This window comes from Dermacentor albipictus, chromosome 2 (genome assembly GCF_038994185.2).
Source record: "Dermacentor albipictus isolate Rhodes 1998 colony chromosome 2, USDA_Dalb.pri_finalv2, whole genome shotgun sequence".
Classification (NCBI taxonomy): domain Eukaryota; kingdom Metazoa; phylum Arthropoda; class Arachnida; order Ixodida; family Ixodidae; genus Dermacentor; species Dermacentor albipictus.
In genome coordinates, this window is record NC_091822.1 from 87670116 (window position 1) to 87696691 (window position 26576).

General features: G+C 49.1%; 1 protein-coding gene across 9 annotated transcripts in view; it reads left to right on the forward strand.

Moving 5' to 3' along the window:
• The window catches only part of LOC135900944 (serine-rich adhesin for platelets-like), a 213448-nt gene that overhangs the window by 119037 nt on the left and 67835 nt on the right, over positions 1 to 26576 (forward strand). For 8 of the 9 annotated variants that reach the window (XM_065430568.1, XM_065430563.2, XM_065430562.2 and 5 more), the window contains exon 2: positions 16413 to 16791. In XM_065430568.1, coding sequence (XP_065286640.1) covers positions 16413 to 16791 — 379 coding nt within the window. Of the gene's footprint in view, positions 1 to 16412; positions 16792 to 22609; positions 22709 to 26576 lie in introns of those variants that run through there. The other variant, XM_065430571.1, reaches the window with a different exon arrangement.

The following is a 26576-nucleotide window of genomic DNA, read 5'->3' on the forward strand; positions in this document are numbered from 1 at the left end:
CAATAGCTCGACGTTCGGCGCTCGAGGTGGGGTCGCCAACTTCTCGATAGGTCCGGGAACGTGTTAGACGTGCTCCGGCGCACCCTAATTTGAATGCGACGGCGTTTGGATGTGGTCGGGGAACTCGAGGGATGCCAGGAAAAGGGTCCGTATCTAACAGGGTATAAAGTGCGTAGGTCGTTGGCTTAGGTAAACAAATACCAAAACGGATCTTTTCGTAGAAGTAATTACTTTCCAGTGTGGTCAACATTCCCTACATATTGATTCTGGGGCATGAGCCGATGAACTTTTTTTGCGAACCTTGCATTGCGAACTGCCGGGGCTACTTTCAGCACAACAACGTCCATATCAGTTTTCGTTAACTCGGCACAAGCTGTGAAAAATGGTAAATAATTCCAGAGTAAGCCCACTTTGACATAATAGTTCTACGGAAACCCGCAAGTTACAGAGAAGTAATCCATAGAGAGAAGTAAGGCCCATTTTGATACTAGATCACCGCTACCGCAAAGCTCTGTATATTGTGTTCATATATTCAAGCAGTATTGTCGTAGTAAAAGTTATCCCAGGGCTGAACAAACCGGCAGCAAGTTAGAAGGTCGGAGAAACGATTTTAATGGAACCTAATGTACGTGTTCATCTTGTAAGGAGTGTCAATATATAACGACGCGATAAGAAGACGTAATAAATAAACCGCATACGTACATATTGTAAATCCATCTTCGAAAACTATTAAGGGGCAGCGAAGTGGAACCTGAGTGCCACCTATAATGTGCCTTTCACCAGTTCTCGCCAGGAATGTTTTATAATGCGCTGGAAAGATTTTGTGATAATTACGGAGGACAATAATGAATTGTCTTCTTCCTGTATGCAAATAGCAGAAACAGAAGCAGATGACAGGTTGCAATGCGATGGTGTGAAGAGGCAAGACCTCCGCGCTTGAGGTTCTGTCTTTACCAGCGTATGCAAGCGGCGTTTCTGTGCCTTCTCCCGTGCCGGACCCGATAGTACATGTTAGGTAACCCGTCACCGCACTTTTTCTTTAATAAAAAACATTCATGTTACAGGCGAACAGCAATGAAATTTCACTTGGGCTTTGGGCTGTGACTTTGCCAAGTAATCTTGGCAAAGTCACAGGGCTGATAATTCCCTAATTGTGTTATTAGCATCTATTAAATAGCGTCTGTGCAGGCGACGCGCGCACCTGGCGGAAAAGTTGTAGCGATGCAGATATGGCGAATATCGAAGAACCGTACTTAGATCTCCCAGTCGCGCCACTTGCGACTAGGCAGCAAGGCGCATTACTCACTCATCATTTGCTAGTAGACGGGCATCTCTCTCGGCGTGCGTTCTCCATGTTGCGCTCGTAATTTGAATGGTTGCAAGAATGCCGATGTGTTGCGTGACCGTCGGGTGCTCGAATGCGTACTCGAGCACGAGCAATAACGGTGGAGTACACAACGCTGAGTAGAGGAAGGACGTCGACCTCTTTCCTGCCCCAGCTTTCAGAGCGAAAGCGTGAACCGCGGCGCAGCAGGCAAGTGCGACGCGGAGCTGCCAACGCGCACAAAGCCTGTAAACAGCAGAGTCACTTACCCGTCAAGATTTGCTGCGCAAACGCTTTCACGGGGTGGCTTATGAGTACTATATGCCACGATGGCGCAGCAAAACCAGAGGTAACGTTCAAAAGTAAATTGTACTCAAGGTCGATATTCTCGAGCTATCATTTCCGGTAGTGTCCTCTTCATGATATCTCGCGTCGAAGATATCTCGCGTCTTCAAGATATAGCGTCGAAGCAGACAAACGAAATCCTTTCTGACACAGCGCCAGAAACGAGCAGGAACCGCACGCTGCATTTGGCACGAAGGAGAACGCGACGTGGCGGGCCACGGTGTAGATGCGGCGGCAAGCCATGCCGGAGTGCAGTGCCGCGAGGGAGAAATGGACGAATATTTCTCACGGCCGCAGTCTGGCCTGTCTGGCCGTGACTTTACGCGCACCAAGCCCCATAGCCCGGCTGCGTCAAGCCTCAGCTACTTAACACCCTTTACTACAGATGGCAGCGGTTGTCTGATCGGCCTGATTGGTTGACGTGTCCGGCGTTTCCAGCCTGACAGGCAGCGGCCGGTAAGTTGGATACGGCATACCGGAGACGCTAAGATCGGCCAAATTTGGCGGTCAGTTGTTGCCGCAGCGCTAGTGGACAGGTACGTGGCGAGCGAGCGCCTCTTTGTCGAAGGCGCAAACCTAACACGCTCACTTAAGTGAACGCGAACAGCATGCTGCTGGTCAATCAAGGTAGTGCGCCGTGCATCCTGTTCCATCTGCTTCGGCATGCGATAGGACATGTTCTATTCCCGCGGCAGTGACACTAGACTGTACAGGGTCCAGTTTTCGCCGATGTAGCCTAACTGCGCTACGCGTGGATCGCGCCGATGTTAAGTCGGACTATACCGCACCTTTTGCTTGGCCACCTCAATTCGTCCTTCGAGCGGACGGAGAACGCATGAAGGCCCTGCTGTTGAACATGGACAGTCAGATAGAGAGAACCGGCTGCACTCGGAGAATGTTTCGCATTAAAAGAACATCGCGGGCGCGCAGCCGCGTTGTCACTACGCGCGAAGCAACTAACAAAGTATACTGACTCTGTGGCTAGAAGTCGCGTGGGACCTGTTCGTTGATACACCAGAACGGAATACAAGCAAGGACAGCAAACCGCACGGGTGCTGGCTCTCCACATTTTTCACTGTACGTCACTTCCGTCCGGTGATAATGGCGGTGTTTTTTGACTTTCGCTATGAAAAGCATAATTTTTTTGCGAGCACTTTGTGACTGATTAACCTGTATTTCAAGCGTAAAATTTTGCATAGAGGCTACGGCCTGTCTAAATTATCTGAAACGGGGCTTTTTACCCGGTCAAAAGCTTCGCTGCAGTTGGCCTTTAAGAGGCTGCATTGCCTCGAGGGCAACTACGGTCCCCTTAATATTCTATGCACATAAAACGCAGAAATTCTCGATTCACATCCACTGAACCATTTCAATCCGTTTAGCATTCTTTGCCTACTTCAGGTACTTCAGATCTATCTATCCGATTAGCATTCTTAGGGCATGTGACGCACTTTCTGGTGTCTATCTATGCCTCTGTGCGTTTTCTCGCCAACTTGGCTCATTGGGTAGGGCATGTTCGAATAGGGGGCGCAACGGGCTTGTGTGCTGGGATCAGTGTTCGAAGCCAAACGTCCTAGAGAGAGACAAAAAAAGGGGAAAGGCAGGGACGTTAACGAGATGGGAAGATCCGGTCTGCTACCCTACGCTGGGGAGAGAGGGGAGGGGGAGGTAAAGTGATAGCAAAGTAGAGATAAAGAAAGGAGCATAGACATACAATCACAGTCGGCCACTGTCACCGCACAGCACAGTAGCACTTGCAGCACTATGAACATCTATCTATTCAGGCTACAGCCGCTTGTCCAATCCTGTCGCCCTTACAAACTGCAACAGTGCCCTCGTCGCCCTCCGCCGCGATGGCTTGTGATGTCGGCATTCTAAAAATAAGTTCCTCTGTTAGAAGTCGTTGGTCAAAACGCGCTATCACGATTGCGAGCGACCGTCTCTGTATTTTTATTGTATCGAGGACAGTCACAGAGAAGGTGTTGAAAGGTCTCGCTACCACAGTCATCACACGAAGCGTCGTCGGCCTGTCCGATTCGGGATGCAAAAGACTTAGTGAAGGCCAGCCCTAGCTATATTCGACAAAGCAGGGTAACGTCGCAACGGCCGAGTCCAGCTGGAATGCAAAGGCCTACGTAGAGAGGAGTCTAGGCTTGCAGCCGGTTGTATTGAAAGCTTGTTGCGTTCCACGAGGAGAACGTAATATCACGGGTGAGCATTCGAGCGGCATCTGTCCGTGATAACGGTATCTGCTCCTCTTCGTCGTCTTGAAGAGCCGACCGAGCAGCGTTATCGGCGTGTTCGTTCCCTGTGACGCCGCAATCACTTGGAAGCGACTGAAACGTCAAATGGTGTCCCTTCTCAGTCAAGGTATGGATTAGTTCTCCAATCTCGAACACCAGTTGTTCGTTTGGTCAACGCAGCAGGGCGTATAGCAAAGACTGCAGTGCTGCCTTCGAGTCACTGAATATTGACCATCTTCCAGGTTGTTTCCAAACGTCCTAGCTTGTCACTGGGTATGGTGCATTCGGTAGTGGCATTGGGAATGCGCTGTCGTTCATTGAACCTCAATGAGGACAACTGGCAACAATGCGCAACTAGGTATATGCCGAATTTCAATTAACTTGTTTGACGCCAACTTGGGTCACTGAGCAAGTGCCACTCATCAGAGAATCTCTTCAACTTGGCTCACTGGGTACGTGACCACAGGAATAGTGGCAGCAGCAGTGGGCGAATTGGTCTCCTTGCTGCTTATCGCTTCAACGAGAACTAAGCGGCTAAAACATAGCGCACACGAAGCTGTCAGCCCTCGGTGCACCTAGACTCTCCAGTGATCAATAGATAAACCAATTCAACTACAGAGGATACTCCCGTAGAGCCCAGCGTCCGAATATACTGTAGCGCATCAAGCAAACAGATGTGAACACCTGAGCTGCATTATCGGTTTCGGTTGTGCACAATTTGGACGTTGGCCAGTACCTGTTACGCCGGCTGCATCGTTCGGCGCGGCTTTTCTTTTTGCTTCCGCTGCTCGACCGCGCGCTGTCCTGGTGCGGAATGTTTTTTTTTTCTCGAGCAAAATATGATCGTGAGTGATCTTTTCAAGTCGCCATCGAACGTGCGACGTGTAATTTCAATATGTAGACGCTGGACAGAAACCTGGTGAAGTGGACAAATGTTTATTTTGCTTCCAAAACGTTCTGAGAGCAGCTAAGCAGTGGACCTACGAAGGTCCACTGGAGGGTATCTGCTGAGAAAAGGTAAATTACAAGCATGTGTAATTTTTATATTTAGACATTAGTGGAGGACGGCGTGTAGAGGCAAAACGTGTGAAAATTGTGAGTGGGCGACATACCAACAAAAACAATTATACAAACATGGTTCAGAAAAGATATGAATCATCCCAAACAATACCGTACATAACAAGTGACGAAAACTTCTGATTTCCAAGTGTTCGCCAATTCTCGGGGCCTTATCTCCTGTGTTTTACGAGCAGAAACACACGGGCGACTTCGCCTTTTCGGCTCAACTTGACCTCAGCCGACGCGATGGTACACCACGTACAGAGGTGGCCACAACAGACTCCCAGCCAGACCATGCTAGACGCTCGCCGGATGCCTTGTACTCGCACTGAAGAGAAAAGCATGGGTGCAAAGCCTCTTTTCATTGTTTCAGAAGACAGACTTTTCGAGTTACAAGTTTCTGGTTTGGAGCTCCTCGACGTTATCTTTCTCGCTTTCCGCAAGCGCAAGCAATACGTCCGTGTTATCTTGGCACTCTTGGCAATCGCTCGTCGCGTTTTCGACAAGTGAGAGTACCGTTGCAGCTCGGGGTAGCGTTTAGGCAAGGAATTCTTTGGGCACAGGGATGAGTACGTCCGGGAGTAGGAGCGAAAGAAAAAGGGTTAATTTTACATTATTTACACTGGCGTCAGGTATGGATGCCCCCTCCATATAGGAGCACGTAAATGTCTTAGCTCTTTACGTGTTTGAGCACACCTCAGCACACGTAGGGAGACGCATGTCAGCAGACGTAAGGACACGTCAGTACCTCTCACTGCACCAAATGTATGCCATTTTAAATCACTCTTCCATAGAATCTGATGACTGTATGTTGGCCAATCACAATCGTCGAATCGGTCGCAGTATCACTCCCATGATGTCGCACCGTTCCATCGGACTCTGCCCCCTGTGTAACGCCTTCGCCCCCGCACATGACGCAAGCCTGTAGCAATTTGCCAGTCCAAAGGGGAAGCTGTTCCCACGGTAGACTTAGGCGTTGGCCCCTTTCATCTATTAGTTCAGCTTGTCAGGGTCAGGTGCATGTAGAACGGTCTTCGCAGTACTTACCGCTGTCACGGAGGGCGGCGTTTGTTGTCGCGTCGAAGTGAGCTCCTTTGCTTGCGCGTCACAGTTATGCCGTGAAAGAAGGCGTCACATTTCTCAGTAAGATTCAGTACGCGCCAAACTGCACCACAACGGCCGAGCTGTCTTTCGCGAACAGTTCGCAATGCTGCGTGGGGCTAGCATGCACAAGTACCGAAGTAAGGTGCACTAATCTTGGGGTCCACAAAGAGCGCCGCAAACATGTCCCAGTGAGATTCAGTACACGCCAACCTCACTCGCCACAACGGCCGATTCCGTGCCGTAAGCTTAAAATGCAGGCAGACTGTCAAACAAAATGTCTCATTTTGCCAAGGTCCAATAGCGCAGAAGTGCCATGTCGAAGCGCAGCAAGAACGCAAAAATACGCCGAGAGCACAAGAGAGCTACATCAAAAAAGACAAATGAGACGTCGAACAGGCGAACGCTCACATGCGCAACCAGTCTCGCTCGCCTATGTGTCGTTTCTGGCGCATGCATTTGGCGCTTCTGGCATGTCGTTAGCTTGTCGTTTGGTAATGCAATAAAAATAAGTCGCAGATTATAACTTTATTTATCGGCAAAACTTTTTCGTTTTAGCGGGAAAGAATATATACTAAACGTTGGCTGTTGACTTCATTCTATTGCTTTATATTTTATGCTCGCAACCGCCGTTGTTAATAAGCGCATAAAAAGTGTTGCAACTCGCATATCAGGAAAAGTTTCAGGCCTCGGAAAAAAAAATGACCAACATAATTTCCCCTCACACTAATCACTTTTCCCATTTTCCAGGAAGGCTTTTTTTCTACCTTGAAAAAAGAATAGCTTCCTGGTTGCCAAGCCACTCCTCTGTGCCAGTAAGAAGCAAATTCAAGTCATCAAACCTCGCTTCCTTAAGGTGTCTGTTTTGATTCGTAAATAAATGTCACTCGGAGCCAGGTCGGGAATGTAGGGTGGGTGGTCCAACTGTTCGAAACCACTCTCGAATGGCATGTTGAAAGGACTAACGCAAGAGTGGACACGGGACACAAGAAGGCGACAAGGACAAGCGCTTGTCCTTGTTCGCCTTTTTGCGTCCCGTGTTCACTGTTGCGCTAATCACTTCAGCATGGAATACCAACTAGCTCGGTCTCACAACATGCTGGAATGGCAGCCTGCACAACACGAAACCTGTGAACTGGGGCGTTGTCGTGCAGGAGGAGGACTCCTCTTGTCGCTAATCCTCGGCCTTTCTTCCGTGATGGCTTTACGCAGTTTTCGAAGAACATTGGCGTGGTATTCACCTGTAAATGTCCTGCTGTTTTATAAATATTCAGTGAGCAGGATCCCTTTGCGTCTCAAAAAAGTGCGCCATCACTTTCTTTCCCTGAGCGTTGGGTCTTGGAATTTATTCAGGGGAGGGGACCCGAATATAGACTGCTGTTTTGTTTCTAGGTCCCACTGATACAGCCACGTCTCATCCCCAGTCACAAGACGGGAGAGTATCTTCTGGGTCGCCTGAATAGAGTTGTAAAAGTTCCCTTGATGAATGCACGCGGTGGCGTCGATCTTGCGCTGATAGGTTCTGTGGCACCCGTCGTGCTTAGACTATCATCGTGGATGAAAGTAAAAGCACTGCTATAAGAAATGTTGAACTCTCCGGCAACTTCGGACACCTTGATTGCGCGATTATTCATAAGGCTCTCATCTGAGGCTGAATGGTCCAAATCGGTTGAAGTGGTCGGCCGCCCTGACCTTGGGTCGTCTTCGACGTGCACACGGCCACATATAAACTCATTGAACCACCGGGTCATTGTAGCATATGAAGGGCATTCACTGCCATCTGCCATACACATTCACACCATCCTACGGTGGATTACGTTGGTGGAACTGCCTTCTTTGCACAAACATTTGATAGCGCTCCAGTACGCGAGCTTGAATTCGTAGGAGGATGCCATGTTTGACTGACTGATGCAGAGCAAGTAACAAACTGGAAGGCTTGATATTCAAACCTTGCTAGGCTGCAGAGATGACCTAAACGAAAGGTAGAGAGAGATAACTGTCAGTTATTTGGTTACAGCCATGCTGCAGAACCTTTTGATCTCCCCTCGCACTATAGCGTGACGCGTTTCCAGCTGCCAGTTTTCGCCTAGTCCGCTCTTGTTGAATTTTCTCTAATTGTAGATCGCTTTCAAGACAGGGCCAACGTGGCTGACTACTCATCTCTGATCACTTTCACGGTAAGGCCAGCGCGGCCGCGCCATATGCTGGCAGCCGCCGGAGTAGAACCCCCCTCCATCCGCCCCCACGCCAGTGCCTTGGGCAAGTTCTCTCTAGTGGGCTTTGCTTGGAAACGGTGGAAGACGGCGTGCTTCCTGCCCGCCTTCCTCCCTTGCGCGCGTTAGATCGAGCCACCTTCCTCCTCTAACCCTTACACCTTGCACTCGCACCTACAGCTTACAGTGCGCGGCCACGGTATTATCGCACGTAGACTTTATGTGGGACAGCTCGCCGACGGCGAGATGTGTCCGTATATTTGCTATCGCAATAAAACAAAACTGAAATTTATCTGCAGTTGAGTGGATCCGAACCGGCGTCACATATATCCAGAGACTCTTGAAATGTATGCACTGTTAGATACGGGCCCTTTACCTGGCATCCTTCGAGTTCACCAGACCACATCAAATCGCCGTCGCACCTAATTCCGTCGCGGTGACGCTTTTAACGCGACAGCGTTAAAGAGCTCGTGTCGCAGAAAAGCCGGTGTCGTCGGTGTCGACGGCGTTGGCCGTGAGCGATAACTCCCAGCAGGCACTTCATGAATAAAAAACAACTTGCAAGATGGGCTGGGTGGGAATCGAACCAGGATCTCCGTAGTGTGAGACGGAGGCGCTACCACTGAGCCACGAGTTCGATGCTTCAAAGCGGTACAAACGCGCCTCTAGTGTATGCGGTGTTGCCTTAGAAACGAGGTGTTTCTAAGGCTCAGGCGTGCGTCGCTTGCTCAGGCCAATGCCTTTGCTCAGGCGTACATTTCGCTCGACGCTCACCGCGTCCGACGCGGGGCGCGTAGTCGCTGCGCCGTAGCCCATTGTCTTACATCCCTTGGCGGGTCGACGGGAACGCTGTCGCGTTCCACTCTTGAAGGCGAAGCTTAAGCGTCCTCCAGTTTTTGTTGTCATACTTTCGTCGTCTTGCCATCATCATTGCTTCATTGGCGTCATTCCTGCTTCTTCGCCCAATTCTCGTCATAATGTCGTTTTCACGCCATCGTCGTCGTCGGTTTGTCGTCATGCCGTTGTTGTCACGCGGTGATCGTACCGTTGTCGTTTCAGAAACATCGTTCAGTTCTCATGCTGTCCTTGTAATACCGCCTTCATCGTAAAAGGCTAAACCCCATGAGCGCGATTTTGTGCGCGACAGCGACGAGCGATGGATCGGGCCGTCGCGTGAACAGATCGCTCAGTCTTGCGCGATCGCTCGGTTCTGCAAATCTAGAATTCGTCGCTCGTCGCCCGGAAGTGCTATCACTGGTGCTATGAGCGACTAGCGAATAGCGCGAAGCCGGAACTGGATTTACATAAATCAAGTACTTTCGATTGTCGCATGGAACGAGCAAACGATTGAATTTTTATACGTGCAAGGATAAAAGCCTACTGCAAGACTTTCAGAAATATTTTATGCTGCTTTTACAGTAAAACACATCAACTTACGTTAATAAAGGACGCGTTACGCTAGTTTCGGCGCCTATAATAGACAGTTTTAGTTTAGCGTACGCAACTATAGCGTACGCTATACGCTCTAAAATAGCGCACGCTAAGTAGCGCACGTTTGCTACAATTTTAGTTGGCCGACGATATCTTCGGATCTCTGAGGCCATATTCCGTCGTTGCGGCGATTTCGCGCCTGTAGGGATAGGTGGCGCTGACATCTCAAACGTTTCTTTCGTTAGGCTTCGACTCGTTCGAAACGAGAAGCGATCTCGAAAACACCACGAAGTTATCCATAATACTCTGTCGTCGAAGCGGCCTGAGACTAAGCGAAAGCCGTTTACACAGTCATTTGCTAGGAACGAAGTGCATTTTACAAAAGTAACGCCAAATTCAATTCGAAGCGGGCAGCCGGGATCGCCGCCATGTTTCCCGCAAACCCCGCAAAAACGCTAACGCTAACTCGTTTCCGTTGCGTACGCCCGCTATACCCGCTATTTCGTTTAGCGTTCAACGCATGCGCAGTGAGGACCCGCTATTTTTTAGCGTACGCTATTCCATAGCGTACGCTATAATAAAACTGTCTATTGCTGCCCTCATACCGGCAACACTGGGGAGACGTCGATCGAAGTCATCGCTCGCATGGGGTACGACTTGTAGGCGACGAGCGAACGCGACAGCCATCTCCATCGCATCGCTTGTCGCTGTCGCGTGCAAGATACGCTTGCATGGGGTTTATACTTAAATCGACGATGGAATGTTGTTATTCGTCGTTGGAAAACATACGGGAACTATGGTAACAGGGTTCTTAAAGCTGTTTTCTTTACGTTATGAATATTTACTTTGCCTGTAGCAGACATGCTCCTTATAGCTTTGTAAAAAAAATTATCCTGGCTCCGAGTTAAGTGTACGTTTTATGACAAAGTATTTAAACTGAGGCGTCGCTACCAAGCAAGCTATACTTGTTCCTGTCGATGTCGACAAGGTTAAATGATAGGAGACGAGACGATGACGTTGATTTCAAGAGGTTAACTGTTTATTCAATATTGAACAGGCGATAGAAAGAAAGCGTTTTACAAAGATTTCTCTGTACTTTCAGGAAAAGTTCCAATTTTGTGTCAATTTCGCATACAAACGAATATTAAGTGGCGGCGCCTCTCGCCATCGTTTGTCCAGGCACACTGTGGCACTAGCAATGTGCACACGACGGGGCTCCAAAGTGACACTTTCTGGAGTTACACAGTGCCGAGGTCATTGCCATGAATCGTTGCTGCACGGCGCCTCTTGTTTCAGCATCTCGCGGGACGCAGTCCGTGAAGGAAAATATCACCTCGCTCGTTGGACCGTCTGTTGCCGTTCGCGGAATGTTTAGGAGAAATAGTGTGGCGAAGTGGGGATGTGTCTGACTCTACAAAGCAACTATGGTTTGGTTCCCGCGATCTCGGTCACTGAAACATGGAATGAGCTCGTCCACTTGCGCGTTTTCAAGAAACCACAGCTTCCCCCCACTAATTCCGCCATGGCTATAACTCTTAGCCGGCGGTCTTGGTGCTGGGCCACGTTTCCTTTGTCAGCCATTGTTCTAGTAACTGCCAGCGCAAACAACGCCTAAATTCCGCCTTATGCATAGTAGCATAAATATGTAATTACTATAATAATTAATTCTAACTGCAATATTTTTGCGCAGATGTGCTCTCCATGTCTAGAAATAATGGCAAATAAGTAGTCGAAATTTCCATTATATGAAATTGTGTTGTGGTGTCACTGGCTTAACTTCCAGTCGCCACGCGACGAGGTCATACAATGCATTGGCACCCTCTGGTGCCGTCGTTACTGCAGCTTTCACCAACGAGAGTTATCACGTGTACGTGAGGCTTGGTTAAGAAGTTTGGGGCTTGTAAGGTTTGGCTAAAACCTTATCTGCTTCGCGAAAGCCACGCGATTTGCTGTTGGTCTCGTTCATCCATTTCCCGTGCGGCAATCCCAAGGAATAATTACGGCTTACTTCGCTTTTAAAGCACTCCACAAGCAAAGTAACCAACAAATATGTATAATTCTTTCTGTTGCCATAGCAATTAGATGGACACTACAGGCGCATTTCTGCCGCCGTTGTCGCCGTGACGTGTCGTATAAAGTGCAAGGGCGATAACGTCGTCCCTGCGCGCCGCATGCTGTATGTGGGGGTGAAAGCGCCAAAGGTGAGCCCACAATGGTGGCTCAATCTCGCGCGTGCAAGGGAGGGAAGCGGGAAGGAAGCGCGCCGTCTTCCGTCGCGTCCCCTTTGACGTCGGGTTCTCACGCCGGTCAGGACAGTCATGGCGCGTGTAAAGAGCGTCTGTGCTGTGCACACGTGGTCAGTGCACACGTCGGTGCCAGAGGCACACACACTTCGCCTTTACGCTTCAGCCGTCAAAACTTCACGAAAGACGCACGTCGCCGATTGGGACGCGTGTTTGGGACAAGTAGCGGGCGTCGTAAATGTGGTGCGGGCCGCGCAGCTCCATTCGCCACACTCCGTGGTAAGTAAGATGCGCGTGCGCCGCCGAAGGCCAATTACCCAAGTGACATTTCTTTGCGACACGCAGTTACGGCCGGCTTTGTAACACTGACGACCGGCTGCGCTTTCTCTTCGTGCATTCCGTGCGGCGAGCCCACCAAGTAGAAAGAAAAAAAGAAAAGCTGGCCTTAAATCCGATAAGTTGAAAGCAACATAATAAATCGGCGCCTTTTTTGCAGCAGCCGTACAGTATGCATCTTCAGTGGTGCCATGAAAGTATAGTGCAGATATGGGCTGTATCATCAAAGCCTTGTACAGAAATTTGCATATCCACAAGCCATATCAGGAGAGTGATCAAGCATTCTGACGGAGAGTAAGAGGCACCAGAGTGCCTCCTACTCGTGTACGATGTATTCAGTAGTGTGTGGCTTTTATGTTTAATGGAAATGGCCCTGTTGTAAATAGTAGTTGCAGTATATTTTTTTAAGCGGAAATAGCATGTTTTTAGCTAACAAGATGGGTTTTGGATGGGTAGGCTATCTAACCTCCGGTGCGACACCACTCACCATCTGCTGTTTTCACACCGTTTTTGTAGCTGCTGTCAACGCAGCTGCGCTCGGAACATGCGTGATAACATCATCCATCATCGTCACCGTCATCGGAGGCATTGTTTAAACTGGGTTTGCGGGGACGCTACGGAAACGTGACTGTACGAAGCGGATATTTACTTTCTCTGTGGCAATTCATGCGGCTTCTGGACTGGGTGTTGCCAGATGGTCGCTGCTCGTCGTCTTGCTGTACCGAGGAGAGATGGCCATGCCGTCGCCGCGTGGAAGCGGGAAGAGTCGCCGTGCAGAGGCCCAGAGGCGGCGCTACGCCTCCCCGAGCGAGGCCGCGAGGACGCGCAGGCTGCAATAGATGCGAGGGGCACGACGCCGTCGAGTTGTCGAAGAAACGCTCGAACAACGCGAGGTTCGACTACGGCGAAGGTGACAAGGTCGCCGCCGACGAGGAGAAACCTGAACAACGAGAGGCTCGGCTACAGCATAGGCGAGTGGCTCGTCGTCTGAAAGCCGCGCAAAGGTCGGCTCGGCAGAGGGACACCATGTTGCAGCAAAGGCGGGGACAGCAGCCACAACAGCAGCAGCAACTGTTTTTCGCCGGTGCTGAGAAGTGCTTTCGCAAGCGCCTCATCGAAGACGACTTTGGAGCGTCGCGCAGTGTGTCTGTAAAGTGCGTATGAATGTGTTAGCAATGGCTCAACCAAATGCTATTCGTATAGACATTGATCACTGACCCAGGACCAACTGGTGGGCTGGGTCAGTGTCTGCTTGAACATGTCTGCTTGAACACAGTGCGCAGTAAATTGACAGAGACGGACAGCGCTCTGTGGTGTCGTTACTCCCAGTCCCTGTCGATTTACTGTGCGCTGTGTTCAAGTAGAAATGATTATTGACACCAGTCACTTCCTGTAGCAATTTTCTTATTCACGCTAGAGTGGCCCAGGTGCATATACAGAGGACTGACTACAATTATCTCGGCGAGGAGTCCCTCCCGGTTGGAGGAAATCAGTGTGCACTCTTATTAATATCGAAAGTGATTTACAATTAATTCCACTGGCAAAATACAGGGTCGGCAAGTGATAGCACTGTATTTCTTGCATCTACTCTAGTAAAAGAAAGACTTCTTGCTCTCAACGGGGACCAAGGCGGGGGAAAAAAAATGTATCGTTATTGTTACTACAGGGCCATACCGCTACTTTGAGAGGCGAGAGCTTTATTACAGTGATTCCTTTTAATGACAGTGGTTCTAGGCAAGAACTTGGAACTATTTTTTTAAAGTCAGAAGACTTCGTTATCCGTGCTGACCGGTCTTCAGGTTCAGCGAAGGACAATAAGCACAAACAGGGCCGTTTAGTTGCCGTCTTTTTTTCCATAGCCCGGAGCAGTGCGTGTTCTCTTTTTTCACTGCATACACGGAGAGAGCTACACGTTATAAAGAATCGTGTAGATCCAACGCACACCTTCGATTCTGCGAAGCGGGTAATCAGTTGCTATAAAGTGGATTCCTTCATTCCTGCTCCGTGGACTATAAGGAAACGCTCGCGCTAGGGCATGTGCCAACGCGCACCCACGCTGCGCAATGTGACACACGTGACGATCATCATCTAGTTCATCATCAAGCGCTAGTTGGTACGATAGGTTACAAGTTAAATTGTGGCCTAAATGATTATAAGATCGTGCTGCTGTGCTGGGGGACTTTCGTTGCGGGAAGTAGTGTGTGTGAGAAGACGATGTCATGGTAGAGGAATATGTATGTACATAATATAATGCAACAGATGATGGTCCCGCCCAGCGTCAGTAGCACTTTGTCTCGAGTGAGCTTCTCAACAAAATTTTGCAATTTGGTGAGCATGGTTCAAATCAAATCCGGGACCTCGGAAGAAGTGCGACGCTCAACCATCAGCAGAAGCAGCGATGGTTCCCAAAGAAAGCTTCGCTTCAAAAGTTGCCGAGTAGAGTTACACCCGTTTTAACTCGAGGGTGTTAAGGGCCCCGTGTTATAAAAAAAAATACAATCCGGTGTCTGCGCCTTGCGTCGGACGTCGTTTCGCAAAAAAATAATTCCGAACCACAACTACACAGGCCCTCGGCGTGGCGCAGAGGCGTTGATGAATTCGTGCAATTCTTCAAAGCAAAATGCGTCAGAAAAATCGTAAAGTACTACTTAAGCGCAACCTACAGGCATGATAGCGTGGGACTGTACATTGAACCTACCGGAAAACATAATTCTGTTACGCGGGACCACAAACACGAACGCCTTTGCCAACGTTTCCACCTATCAGAGAGCGGCGTGGCCTGCTCGGTTCCTTACAACACCATCCAGGTGGCGCTCGCCTCCGCGCATCCGCAAGAAAGCTGCGGTTGCCTGGATGCGTGACAAGGAGTCGGGGATCTTTGAATGCTATCGCGTTCCACTCTTAAAGGCGAAGCTTAACCCTCCTCCAAATTTGTTTTCATTCTGCTCGATGCAAGCATTCTTATTGTTGACGCCGGCACTGCTTGTGAAATATCGCAGAAACCCGAGAAATCACAGATTGCGTCATGTTAATGTCAATGTTGTGACGCAGTATAATTTCGAGTCTACTGCTGTCGAAGTCATCAAGCTCATACGAAATATGTTCGTGGCAACGTTTGCCTATAAATCTAGGAAATACGTGTAAGACTTGGAACGACAATGGGAATCCCCTCGTATGCGATGTATAAACAGGCATCAAAACAATGCAAATATCAAAATTTGAAATATTGTGCCGGTAAATGTTAATTTGTTGGAAGAAGTCACAAGTTAGATTGCGCAACGCGACATTCGAGTTTCGCATGGCTAATAACTAACACCTTGGCGGGCGAGAAAGATTGGCTGAAAGAGAAGAGGAAAGCCCTGCTGACCACACTCTATCATTGTCTAGCGCGAACAAGTTTCCGCGTTATTGTGAGGCATTGAAAATGTCGGCATTGTGCCTCAGAGCAGAGAATAGTTTTATCCGTATCCCGCATAGTCATGTGGCCTGCGCACGTGCTCTCAATCGTCATGCGAAGTGTGTGTGCAGTTTCTTGCACGCAATGTGAAATACATAGCACATAAACATAAGTGTGTGCCTGGCCATCCTGTTGTTTTGCCCAGGAAGTTGTACGTACACCCGCGAGAAAAAGTATATGGACCAGGGATTACGTGATAACTCATTTTCTCCTCTGTCTGTGAACGTAACTAGAAATTAGACTTCAGTCCAAACTTGGCATTACAAATGTTCGAGTGCAATCGTCAGTTTCCGCTTACGCCTGTTAATTACGAGGCAATTATGTTTCTTCGGCAACCCTGTGGTCCGTATACTTTTTCTCACGCGTGTACGTTCACTAGTTGTGGTGCGCGGCAACCAGCTGCATTATTGACTACACAACACAGCTAAACCCCTTCACTATTGCAATATGTAGTACCGACTATGGTCTTTTCGGTGCATTAAACAAGAAAGCCAATTGCTGTTGCTTGCATTAAGCAATTTTCATCAGTGGTCTTTGTATGTGATGAACTTTATTACTTGCTACTATTTTTCCCGTTTGTTGTTTGTTTTGTCCCGTTATGGAGTGACACTTTCTGTAACGATTTGGAGCCGTAGCTTTGAGAAACACTTGTTCCCTTTGCAGTGCTCCAGAAAAGCAGCCTGTGGAACCCGCATCACAACGGCTGTTGAGGAGGACGCGGAAACGCCGCCGACGCAAGCTCAAGTTCCAGTCCATTTCATCGGGGGAGAGCTGGGGCGGCCACTTGGAAAAGCAAGTAATCGCCAATACCGACGCGTCCGGGTCCCACTCGACTGAGGAGGAACCCGTAGTTACGGGCAGCCAGCACGGACTCATTGCCGAACGTGTCTGTGGCCTGAAAAAAGCGCAAGGTGGGGAAACTGCAACATCCGATGCTGATGGGCCTGCTAGGTTAGCCAAAGAGAGCCTGCCAAAGCCTGGCTCCAGAGTAGACTGTGCCATGCCGGACAACTATACCGAAGCTGCCATCACTCGAACACAGGTGCGGTAATGAGTTATGAAACAAGGGAACAGTGTGTTACTAGATGTACCTTCTGTTTTTATCAGTAAAGGAGAGACGCCTGGTAATACACATATACGGATTCTTTTTAAATGGGCAAAACATATGCTGACACTGGCCAAATAATTGATCACGAGAAGTTTCTATATTATGCAGACTGTTTACAAGGTAGCCATTCTTATTGAATGACTCTAAATTATTGAACCGCGCTCCGTGTGCGTGATAATGCGTGTGCGCTCCGTGTGCGTGATCTTCTCCGTGTGCGTGATAATAAATTGGCGTTCCTGAGACAGTACCGCAGCCATCCTGCAGCAGAATCACTCGGAACAGTTCCCACATCCGTCTTTCTCATGCGTGAAATAAGTGTTTTGGTCACTTCATATATTCGAGAGGAACGAGTATTCGACAACATATTTATAAATAGTGGGTTTTCGAATCCAATGTAAACGATGTTCATCTCGTTTACCACAAGGTGGAATCACGCGGCTGCAACCGGTGTCTTGCTTGTGCAGCATGATGTGTGCTCCATCGGTAGAGCGCGCGTAACAAGAGCGGTTTGTTCGCGGAAGTGCTCAGGCAGGCGACGTCGCCGTAATGGCGACGCGCACCGCCGAGTCACTTCGGTCGGCAAACAAAAGTGCGCCGGAGGCCGAATCTTATAACGGCTCAGAAGGCGAACCGTTCACTTGACCTCACGTGATTGGTCATAATTTTGCCTGCTGTCAGAGGCCGTCAGAGACAACGGAGCGGCTCCGCAAATTATCAACACCTTACGCATCGGTCAACCATTTTAACGCGACAGCGTTAAGGAGCTCGTGTCGCAGAATAGTCAGTGGTGTTGGCAGTGAGCGAAAAGTCCCGACAGGCAATTCATCAATAAAAACAACTTGCAAGATGGGCTGCGTGGGAATCGAACCAGGGCCTCCGGAGTGTGAGGTGGAGACGCTACCACTCAGCCATGGGTTCCATCGTTCAAAGTTGGACAAAAACGTCTCTAGTGAATGCGGTGTTGCCTTACAAACGTGCCGTAGAAAGCTATGCTGCTGTGTATATCGGTAATTATGAGCATGTAAATTACAGAAGTCGCAGTTAAACGCGTAGCGAAGTACGTTTCCGCTACATTTCTTCTGCGCTTTCCGCACATGCAGAGCCATCTTGCGACAAACACAGAAGACCCCCTCCTCTCAATGTGCGGTGCTGCCCCGAGAGGTGGCGTGCTACGCGAGCATTGGTATGTGGAAAGGGGTAATGGTTCCAGGACTTACTCTTGGAAATGCGGTTGTTTGCTTTAAATCAGGGGTACAATCAGGGCTCGACGGGAACCAAAGGTCAGTGGGTCGCCTCACATTGGGCGCTCACGGGAAGACTACAAATGAAGCTGTGCAGGGGGATATGGGCTGGAGTAGTTTTGAAGTGAGGGAAGCTCGCAGTAAAATTGAGTATGAAGGACGGCTGAGGAATATGGAAGAAAGTAAATGGGCTGGGAGAGTGTTCAGGTATCTGTACAGGCAAAACATTGATTCACAGTGGAGGAAAAGAACTAGGAAGCTTACCAGCAAGTATGCGGCCTGTGGGGTGGCCAACACAGCAACAAAGAAGGTCAAACGGAAAGTCAGAGAGGCTGAATTAAGCTCATGGGTGGCAGCAATGGAAAAGAAACCTGCCATGAGTAACTACTTAAAAGGAAAAAACGAAATCAGGAAAGAAACCATTTATGATAACTCAAAGGGAAGCTCATTACTTTTCGAAGCGAGATAGGGATGCCTTAGAACACGCACCTATAAAGCGAGATATAAGAAGGAAGAAGAAACATGTGCTTGCTGCGGTAAAGCTAGGGAAACGACGGAGCATATTTTATTAGAAAGTGAAGACGTCTACCCAGCGGTCGATTTAGGCACCACTGGTCTCCTTAAAGCCCTTAGGCTCAGCGGGAACAGTGGTAAAGCAAACAGGTCCGCAATAGACATTAGTAAGAGGCGATTGGTGGAAGAAAAGTAGGGAAACGACAAAAGACGGAGACGCGCAAAAACACAGTTCGCAATAGGGGATCAGAAAATTTGGACGTGGTAGGTCGTAGTGTTTTTTTTCTTTTCTTTTTTCATTGGTTAACGTAGGTAGGATATTAGGCAGCATAGTAGGAAGAGCTTGGTGGCGCAACCCACCGCCCCGTTCCAAACGGGACGCTCATAACATCCATCCATCCATCCATCCATCCGGGGCTGCGTGGGGACCGGTGCGAGGCACGTCGCGGCCCCGACTCCCTCTCCCCTGACGACGCTTCGCCGTGCTCCCTCCCGGGTTGCAGAATCAAGCGTCCTTCCTTTCTTTAGATCGCTATCTCTCTGCCCGTGCCGATCACGACTTTTGGCTGGCGTAGATCGTTTCCCCCTCCGAGACACCGAGTTCTTTGGTTCGTTCCGCTTGCTCAGGCGCACGTTTCGTTGCCGCGCCGAACGCTGCGTTGCTCGACGCTCACCGCGTGATTGGTGGGTGCAAAAAAAAAACATTGATTCACAGTGGAGGAAAAGAACTAGGAAGCTTACCAGCAAGTATGCGGCCTGTGGGGTGGCCAACACAGCAACAAAGAAGGTCAAACGGAAAGTCAGAGAGGCTGAATTAAGCTCATGGGTGGCAGCAATGGAAAAGAAACCTGCCATGAGTAACTACTTAAAAGGAAAAAACGAAATCAGGAAAGAAACCATTTATGATAACTCAAAGGGAAGCTCATTACTTTTCGAAGCGAGATAGGGATGCCTTAGAACACGCACCTATAAAGCGAGATATAAGAAGGAAGAAGAAACATGTGCTTGCTGCGGTAAAGCTAGGGAAACGACGGAGCATATTTTATTAGAAAGTGAAGACGTCTACCCAGCGGTCGATTTAGGCACCACTGGTCTCCTTAAAGCCCTTAGGCTCAGCGGGAACAGTGGTAAAGCAAACAGGTCCGCAATAGACATTAGTAAGAGGCGATTGGTGGAAGAAAAGTAGGGAAACGACAAAAGACGGAGACGCGCAAAAACACAGTTCGCAATAGGGGATCAGAAAATTTGGACGTGGTAGGTCGTAGTGTTTTTTTTCTTTTCTTTTTTCATTGGTTAACGTAGGTAGGATATTAGGCAGCATAGTAGGAAGAGCTTGGTGGCGCAACCCACCGCCCCGTTCCAAACGGGACGCTCATAACATCCATCCATCCATCCATCCATCCGGGGCTGCGTGGGGACCGGTGCGAGGCACGTCGCGGCCCCGACTCCCTCTCCCCTGACGACGCTTCGCCGTGCTCCCTCCCGGGTTGCAGAATCAAGCGTCCTTCCTTTCTTTAGATCGCTATCTCTCTGCCCGTGCCGATCACGACTTTTGGCTGGCGTAGATCGTTTCCCCCTCCGAGACACCGAGTTCTTTGGTTCGTTCCGCTTGCTCAGGCGCACGTTTCGTTGCCGCGCCGAACGCTGCGTTGCTCGACGCTCACCGCGTGATTGGTGGGTGCAAAGTCCGATGCGGGGCGCCTCGTAAGTGATCGCTGCGCCGTAGCGCATTGTCTTACACCCTTTGGTGGGTCGACGGAACGCTGTCGCGTTCCACTCTTGAAGGCGAAGCTTGAGCGTCCTCCAATTTTTTAAAGTGAACCCGTCGTCGGCTAAGAGCGGTACCGGCGAAGAGATAGTACGCTTTGAGTTCCGTTGCTTGGGCAGAGGCGCCACTCTCTGCCTATCAGTCGCGTCCTCCCCCTCCATATCTGCCTTGGGAATCACTCGTTTAGGGACGTAAATGGCGAAGTTCGCTTTTCGAACCGTTATGATTGGGCCTCAGGCTCGCGGCAATGCGTTGAACTGCACAGCGGAACGATGGCGACCGGAAGCAGTAATCCTACCGCAAAAAAACGCTCTTACCCTCGCTGGATATCAAAAGGCAACACCTTGCTTCCACGGGCTGTGTTTGTTGCCTGTAGCAGCGGCCACGCGCTCCCACTGTTGTGGTTGATTTCGTGTGTACTGTACATTTCAAGTAAAGCTTAATATAGGCAGTGTTCACGCTAGCTGCGCGAACAAGTACTATAACAAATATGAAGCACTCCCTGAAATGCAGGCATTGTGTAGTATGTGATATAAGGAGCGGGAAACTCGTCTATGGGCAAAAGAATTGACAGCTGGGCGAGCTTCTGCCGTTTCATCGTGCAGAAAACAGCGCGAAAGCCGCAGCACGAAGGGAGAAGCAACAACTGGACAGGTCTCGCTAATTTTGAGCTCAAAAGCGCAGAGCATACAATGCGCGCCAAAGATCGTGTTTGGAAAGTATTACATCCCTACGCTCCGCGGAAAGGTATGGAATTTCAATCCGAACGCCGTTTTCGCTTTCCCTCGTGGCGACCGCGCTCCAAGCCGGACGGTCACGTAGTCTTGTCCCTGCGCCCACGTAGTCGAGTCCGCAGCGTGACTTCTTTCGTGGTGACACGTGACTTCGAGAATTATTCAAGGTAACATCTGTTATTTGTGTGATCTGTTGCTTAATACAGAATTGAAGTTTAGAGAAATAAACACGCAAACGGATTGTCTGCGTGTTTTTCTTTGTTTTACTTCGCACCAAAGAAAGAGATGTACTTCCGCTTCGTCTGCTTGCTCCCATGGTCGTGCAGTCACGTGCAAAGGTACCAAAATTATGTCTTTTGTACCGTGTTCTAGCGCGTGATCATACTCTGCGATGCGCGTTTTCTGATATTCGTGTAGCACTGAATTATGCGGCTAGTCATCTGACGTTGTGCACAGCGCGCAAAATATTGCGCTGTGCGAAACGAGACATCACAACAGCTCGCGCGCGACGCGTCTGCAGAAGTGCGCAGCGCTGAAAAAAAAAAAATCCCAAGGAAAAAAAAAATGTTGGCGGCGCCCGTAACGTATGCGTCACGCGATCCTCGAGGTCCGATGTGGGAGAACGCAGGGAAGATATTTCGCTTGTGGAGGCTTGACTGTGCAAGTGGAGTGTCCCACTACGTAGTGGGTTCAAATCATGGGTTCGCGGCACTGACATATTTTCATATCAGCTATCAATGAGTCAATTTGAATTTTTTTTTTGCGCCAGAACGATCCCTAGAGGGCACGAAACAACTTCTAGCGTATAAAGAATGTTTGATGTGGAGCCTGGTGAGGGGCCATTTAAGGGGAAGCTTGATCTTGAGCGCTTCAAAGTAAATGTAAAGGAAAAGAGAAAATGATAAGTCGGCAACCACTAAAGCTTCCGGGCCAACTTCTATGAATGGAGCGAACTTTTGCGAGGAATCGATGTAGGCGAAGTTTTCTGTGCTGGATGCTTTGATTGACGATAATTAGCGGTGATGTTGATCGTGAAAGCTTAATTTCTTCAACATTTAGTCTAATGTGAGAGTGCTGAGTTGATGTTAAACGTTACCTTGTGTGCACCACTGCTGTTTATTTGTAAAGTACGCAGAAAACACAGGGAAATGTGTTTACTTGAGGTGTTGTGCGCCATATTTCATAACGTCTGAGAGGGTTGGACATTGTTATTGACTCACATGGTACATCCCACCGTGGCAGTACTAAATTTGAATTGGGTCAAGGGGCTATACGTTGTTGTGAAGTCGGCGGTCCGTTCGGACAACGAGGTTTCCATGGACGGTGCCGTGCCAGGTGCCGGGAGAAAGGGTTCCGAGCGACGTTTAAGAGAATTTAAAAAAGTGATTATATTAAAAAGAAAGTACATGGTTGAGTTTTACTAAACGGCTCCAACTAACGGAGCACACTATTTTTCGCGAAAAGAGTATACCGTGGGCCCCTTTTCTTTTTTTCAGTGAATGTTGTGGGTTCCTCGATGCGGGGGAAGCCTTTGTGCAGACATGGCAGGGACGGCGCCTCGGGCATGTGCTTCCGCCCGGCCAACGCACCTGACAGTACGTGCACGTGTCGCGCCCTCTTCTCACGCTCGGCTGTATCTGGCGTCAAAAATTGAGTAATGTGCAAATTCATTTCGTATACGGAGTGTTTTCGCGAAGATTTTTTGGCCTCTTAAACTCTGGCCCTTATTGGGTCCCGTCGGCCTGCCTGATTGGTCGAAATAGGACATTGGTGGAGAAGCCTGCGCCTCCCGCCAGTCCGCGGGTCCCTTGAATGCTGCAGAAAATCATTTAAGGAATGTTCTGAGTGGTTTTGAGGAGAGAAAGGACACAGCAGCACAGGGTGCCACTTCACCACGGGGTATCAGGCAGGTCAGGTAGGCCGTCGATGATCGGTATGACTTCGTTTTGTATTTGATATGTGTAGAGTATAAACCTTAATGCCAAGTTAATAAACCTAGTTGTTCGAATGGTGCTTCGCATCGACTAAGTACCTGCGCATCTGCACTTGCCCCTGCCGGAGCTCATCCCCCCTTTATCGTCTTCCTAATGCGTCAGCTGCGTCACTTCGCTGCACTATAGTAGCGTCTTTGCATGCCCGAGTGTCTCACTGTTTCCCAGCGTCCCTGTCCTCCTCCACAGCCGTCTGGATCCCCTTTTTATGCCCTGCGTTGTCAACGTTCGGTCGCTTCTTTCAATCCGACGTCAGGAGACCGATGACTTCAGGTCGCACCAATCCAGAGGTTTGTTGCCCTTTCCCTCCAACGGGAGTTTTGTCGAAACGCACGCACATCACTGGGCACAAACAGGGGAACTCGGATCGTACACTGATACCCCAGTCACACAAGCATGCCAAAGGTCCTTTGAAGTTGAGGAGCATTGTGCTACACGGTCTCCAGATGGTCTCCGTTGAAGCTGTTAACAGAAACCGCAACGTATCCTTAGCGCTGCCATCGCCTTGTACGTATTAAAAAATATGGCCCAAATGCGCCTTATAATTTGTCATCTTTCTTCACCAACATTTGTTTTTCCTAATACACAGAAATATCAAAACAAAATGTACGCGTAGTAAAGGCATTACTTTACCAAATACAGGTGCATTTATTGTAATGATGGCCACCATGTGTACCGCTTCGTACACCGCATGGTAGGTACGCCTAAACGCGGTAAAATAAAGAAATACAAAACAAAAGTGACGAAGGAAAAAGACGCGCAAAAGAAAGCCGAGGGGACTGGGATGACTAGCAGCCGCTAGCCAAATCGCACATGGCACCCGTGTTGTGTTGATGTTGCTGCTGACGACAGGCCGTGCCGGCGCTGCTGTACCGGCGCGTTGATGATGGAGATAGCGGGTGTCCTAAAAGTGTTTAGTACTTTAGTAATAGTATTGAGTACTTATAAGCTTGTTCTGAAACGTACGTAAAAATTGAGCTTCCATATTTTTAGAGATATTTTTTTCTGCTCTCGGACGCCCTCTAGGCTCGAGAGTATTCCCTTGAGGTTTCAAAGCTCCCTTCCAGTAGGGCTCCTTTGCTGTGCCTGTGCGACAGTGCGCATTATCCGTTGAAGTAAAGGATGTTTGGTTCATAGGACTTTGAAAGTGCCCGTGTGACTGGGGTATGACTCGTCTCCGGCGTGGTCGTGCCGATTTGTACGGCTGACTGGTGTGAAGAATGCACGGACCTCATCTGCGGCGTGGAGGTTCAACATCCCATTTGACGAGGCCGGTGGCGCGTTTCCCATAATTGCTTCATCCGTGACCGGAGTTTTGCCGTGGAGTGAACGGCCGACCATAAGGGCCTTGACGGGCTCTTCGTGATGGTCAGGAGAGATGGCGTTGCTATCTTCCAGCGCACTGCCTTGAAGTAAATGATGAGGCGTGACAACTGCATGTCGCCGGGGTGACATCCCCCACTCTGAAGGGTCGTCGGGCACATGTCAAAACCACAATGGGATTATGATGCACGCTGTAGTGGCAGACTCCGGATGAATTTTGACACCGTGATGTTCTTTAACCTGTCCCAAAATATAAGTGCCCGTGCGTTTTTCTATTTCACCTCCGTCGAAAAGCGGGTGCCGCGGTTGGTATCAAATCCACGGCCTGTAGCAATGCTATCACCGCAAAGGTAGCGCGGCGGGCACAGATGTGTTGATTTGACGGTCGACCTCGTCCGTCGTGTCGCTTGGACCGTGCGGCCCGCTTTAATTAATGCGGCTCTGCTTCTGCACGCCCTGCGTAGTTTGTCCGCTTGACATATTTGCATGGTGTTTATTTTTCAGAAATAGCACCAACGTACTGTTCCGTGCCTTGAACTTAAGCTTATCTACTTTCCCCGCAACCGCTGTCGTGTAGTAATAGGGTTTCGTTGCCTTGTCACGTCACCTACCCCCACCCACCCTTACCCTTGTATACGAACTGGCTCTTGTCATCCCTCCTCTCTACATTTCTATCTACGTGCCCTCTGGACTCGCACCTTAGTAGAAAGGGAAGTGCTGCAGTTTCTGCAGGGCTTCTGAGGGGTGTCACAGATAATTACAGCTGTCAAGATGCTAATGTGGCGACGCCCAGGGAGCTCTGGAGGCCATTGTGCACATTCGACGCGGTGGGGTGAAAATGAGTTTCTCCCGTAGCCTTTTCTATGACTCGCTCCTCTCATGTATACACACTTTCTGAACCGCCCCCCGACGCGGCATGCCGGACAGCAGCAGCAGCAGCAGTGGGAAAGTCGAAGGAAGAGGCAAACAAAGCTTCGTTTGATATACTTGCTGGCGAATCTTCCGTACTGCTTCCTAATCTTCCTTACTCAACTGCAAGGTCCAGTATCTGGGAGACAGCGGTGAGATTGTCCTCCAGATCCATCAGTGCGCACGACTGATAAGAACCTTCAACAAAAATACCATCGACACATTTGGCTTTTCGAATTTTTATGTCACTGCTAAAGTAGATGCTTCGGCAAGTTGGTTCGACATGCTCGGAATTTTATCATTTTACAGCGAACCTTTATATGTTTTCCGACGTTTACATACGAACCATACATGTGTTGTCTTGTAAAATAACTTGCTGTCCAGGTTACTAATATTTCTTGGAACATGCGCTATAACAAAACGTTAACCACGCGGTCGGCATGGTTTAACCATGTTTTAACGTAGTATTCTCCAGCTTCACCAAAACATTACTTACAAAAGTCCCTTACGCGTTCAAATCTGCACCATATACCCCTTGTGTTTGGGACACTGATATTTGTGAGATGTGGAACGCGAATCATGCTAGAAGTGCTCGTCAACTGCAGTTTTCTTCCCCGCGCGTTTGAGTCTCTTAATGTACTTTCGACGTCTTTTGAGCAGCAATGATGTAACCACTTCAGAAATTGCTCGGCTGTATCGCACATGTGTTGTGTGTTGTCTTTGCGTGGTGAGCTGCTGTGTAACGAAAACACTGCAACTTTGTGATTGTTAGGGCTAGTGTTTCTCGCCTCGTACACCTTTCGCAAAATATACGTGAAAAATTGCGGTCTACGTCTTTTCAATCCTCCCAGCACACCTAGCTCACCTTCCATCGAGCACCAAAATAAGGTCGCTGTATAATGCAAGGTGCCCGCCAAAAAAGGTGTTCCAAGACGTTCGAGCCAAGAATAAACTTGGATTGGAACCATTTGCCCGCCTATAGTGCCTCCACTATACTAATCCAGGCATGTTTGAATCAGCCTAGTTAAATTTACATGAAACAAGTAGAAAAATATTGTTGTCGTTGGCAGGAACAGAATTCACTTGAGAACAAGGAAGTGCGACTCGTCATCTAAGATAAGCTGGAAAATGCGACAGCACGGAAAGCTAATTCACGTTGTGGCGGCTAGGGTGGCGTTCAGGAAATGGAATCCACCAAGCCCATTGACTACTACGTCAGGAGTGCAGAAAACGAAGGAAA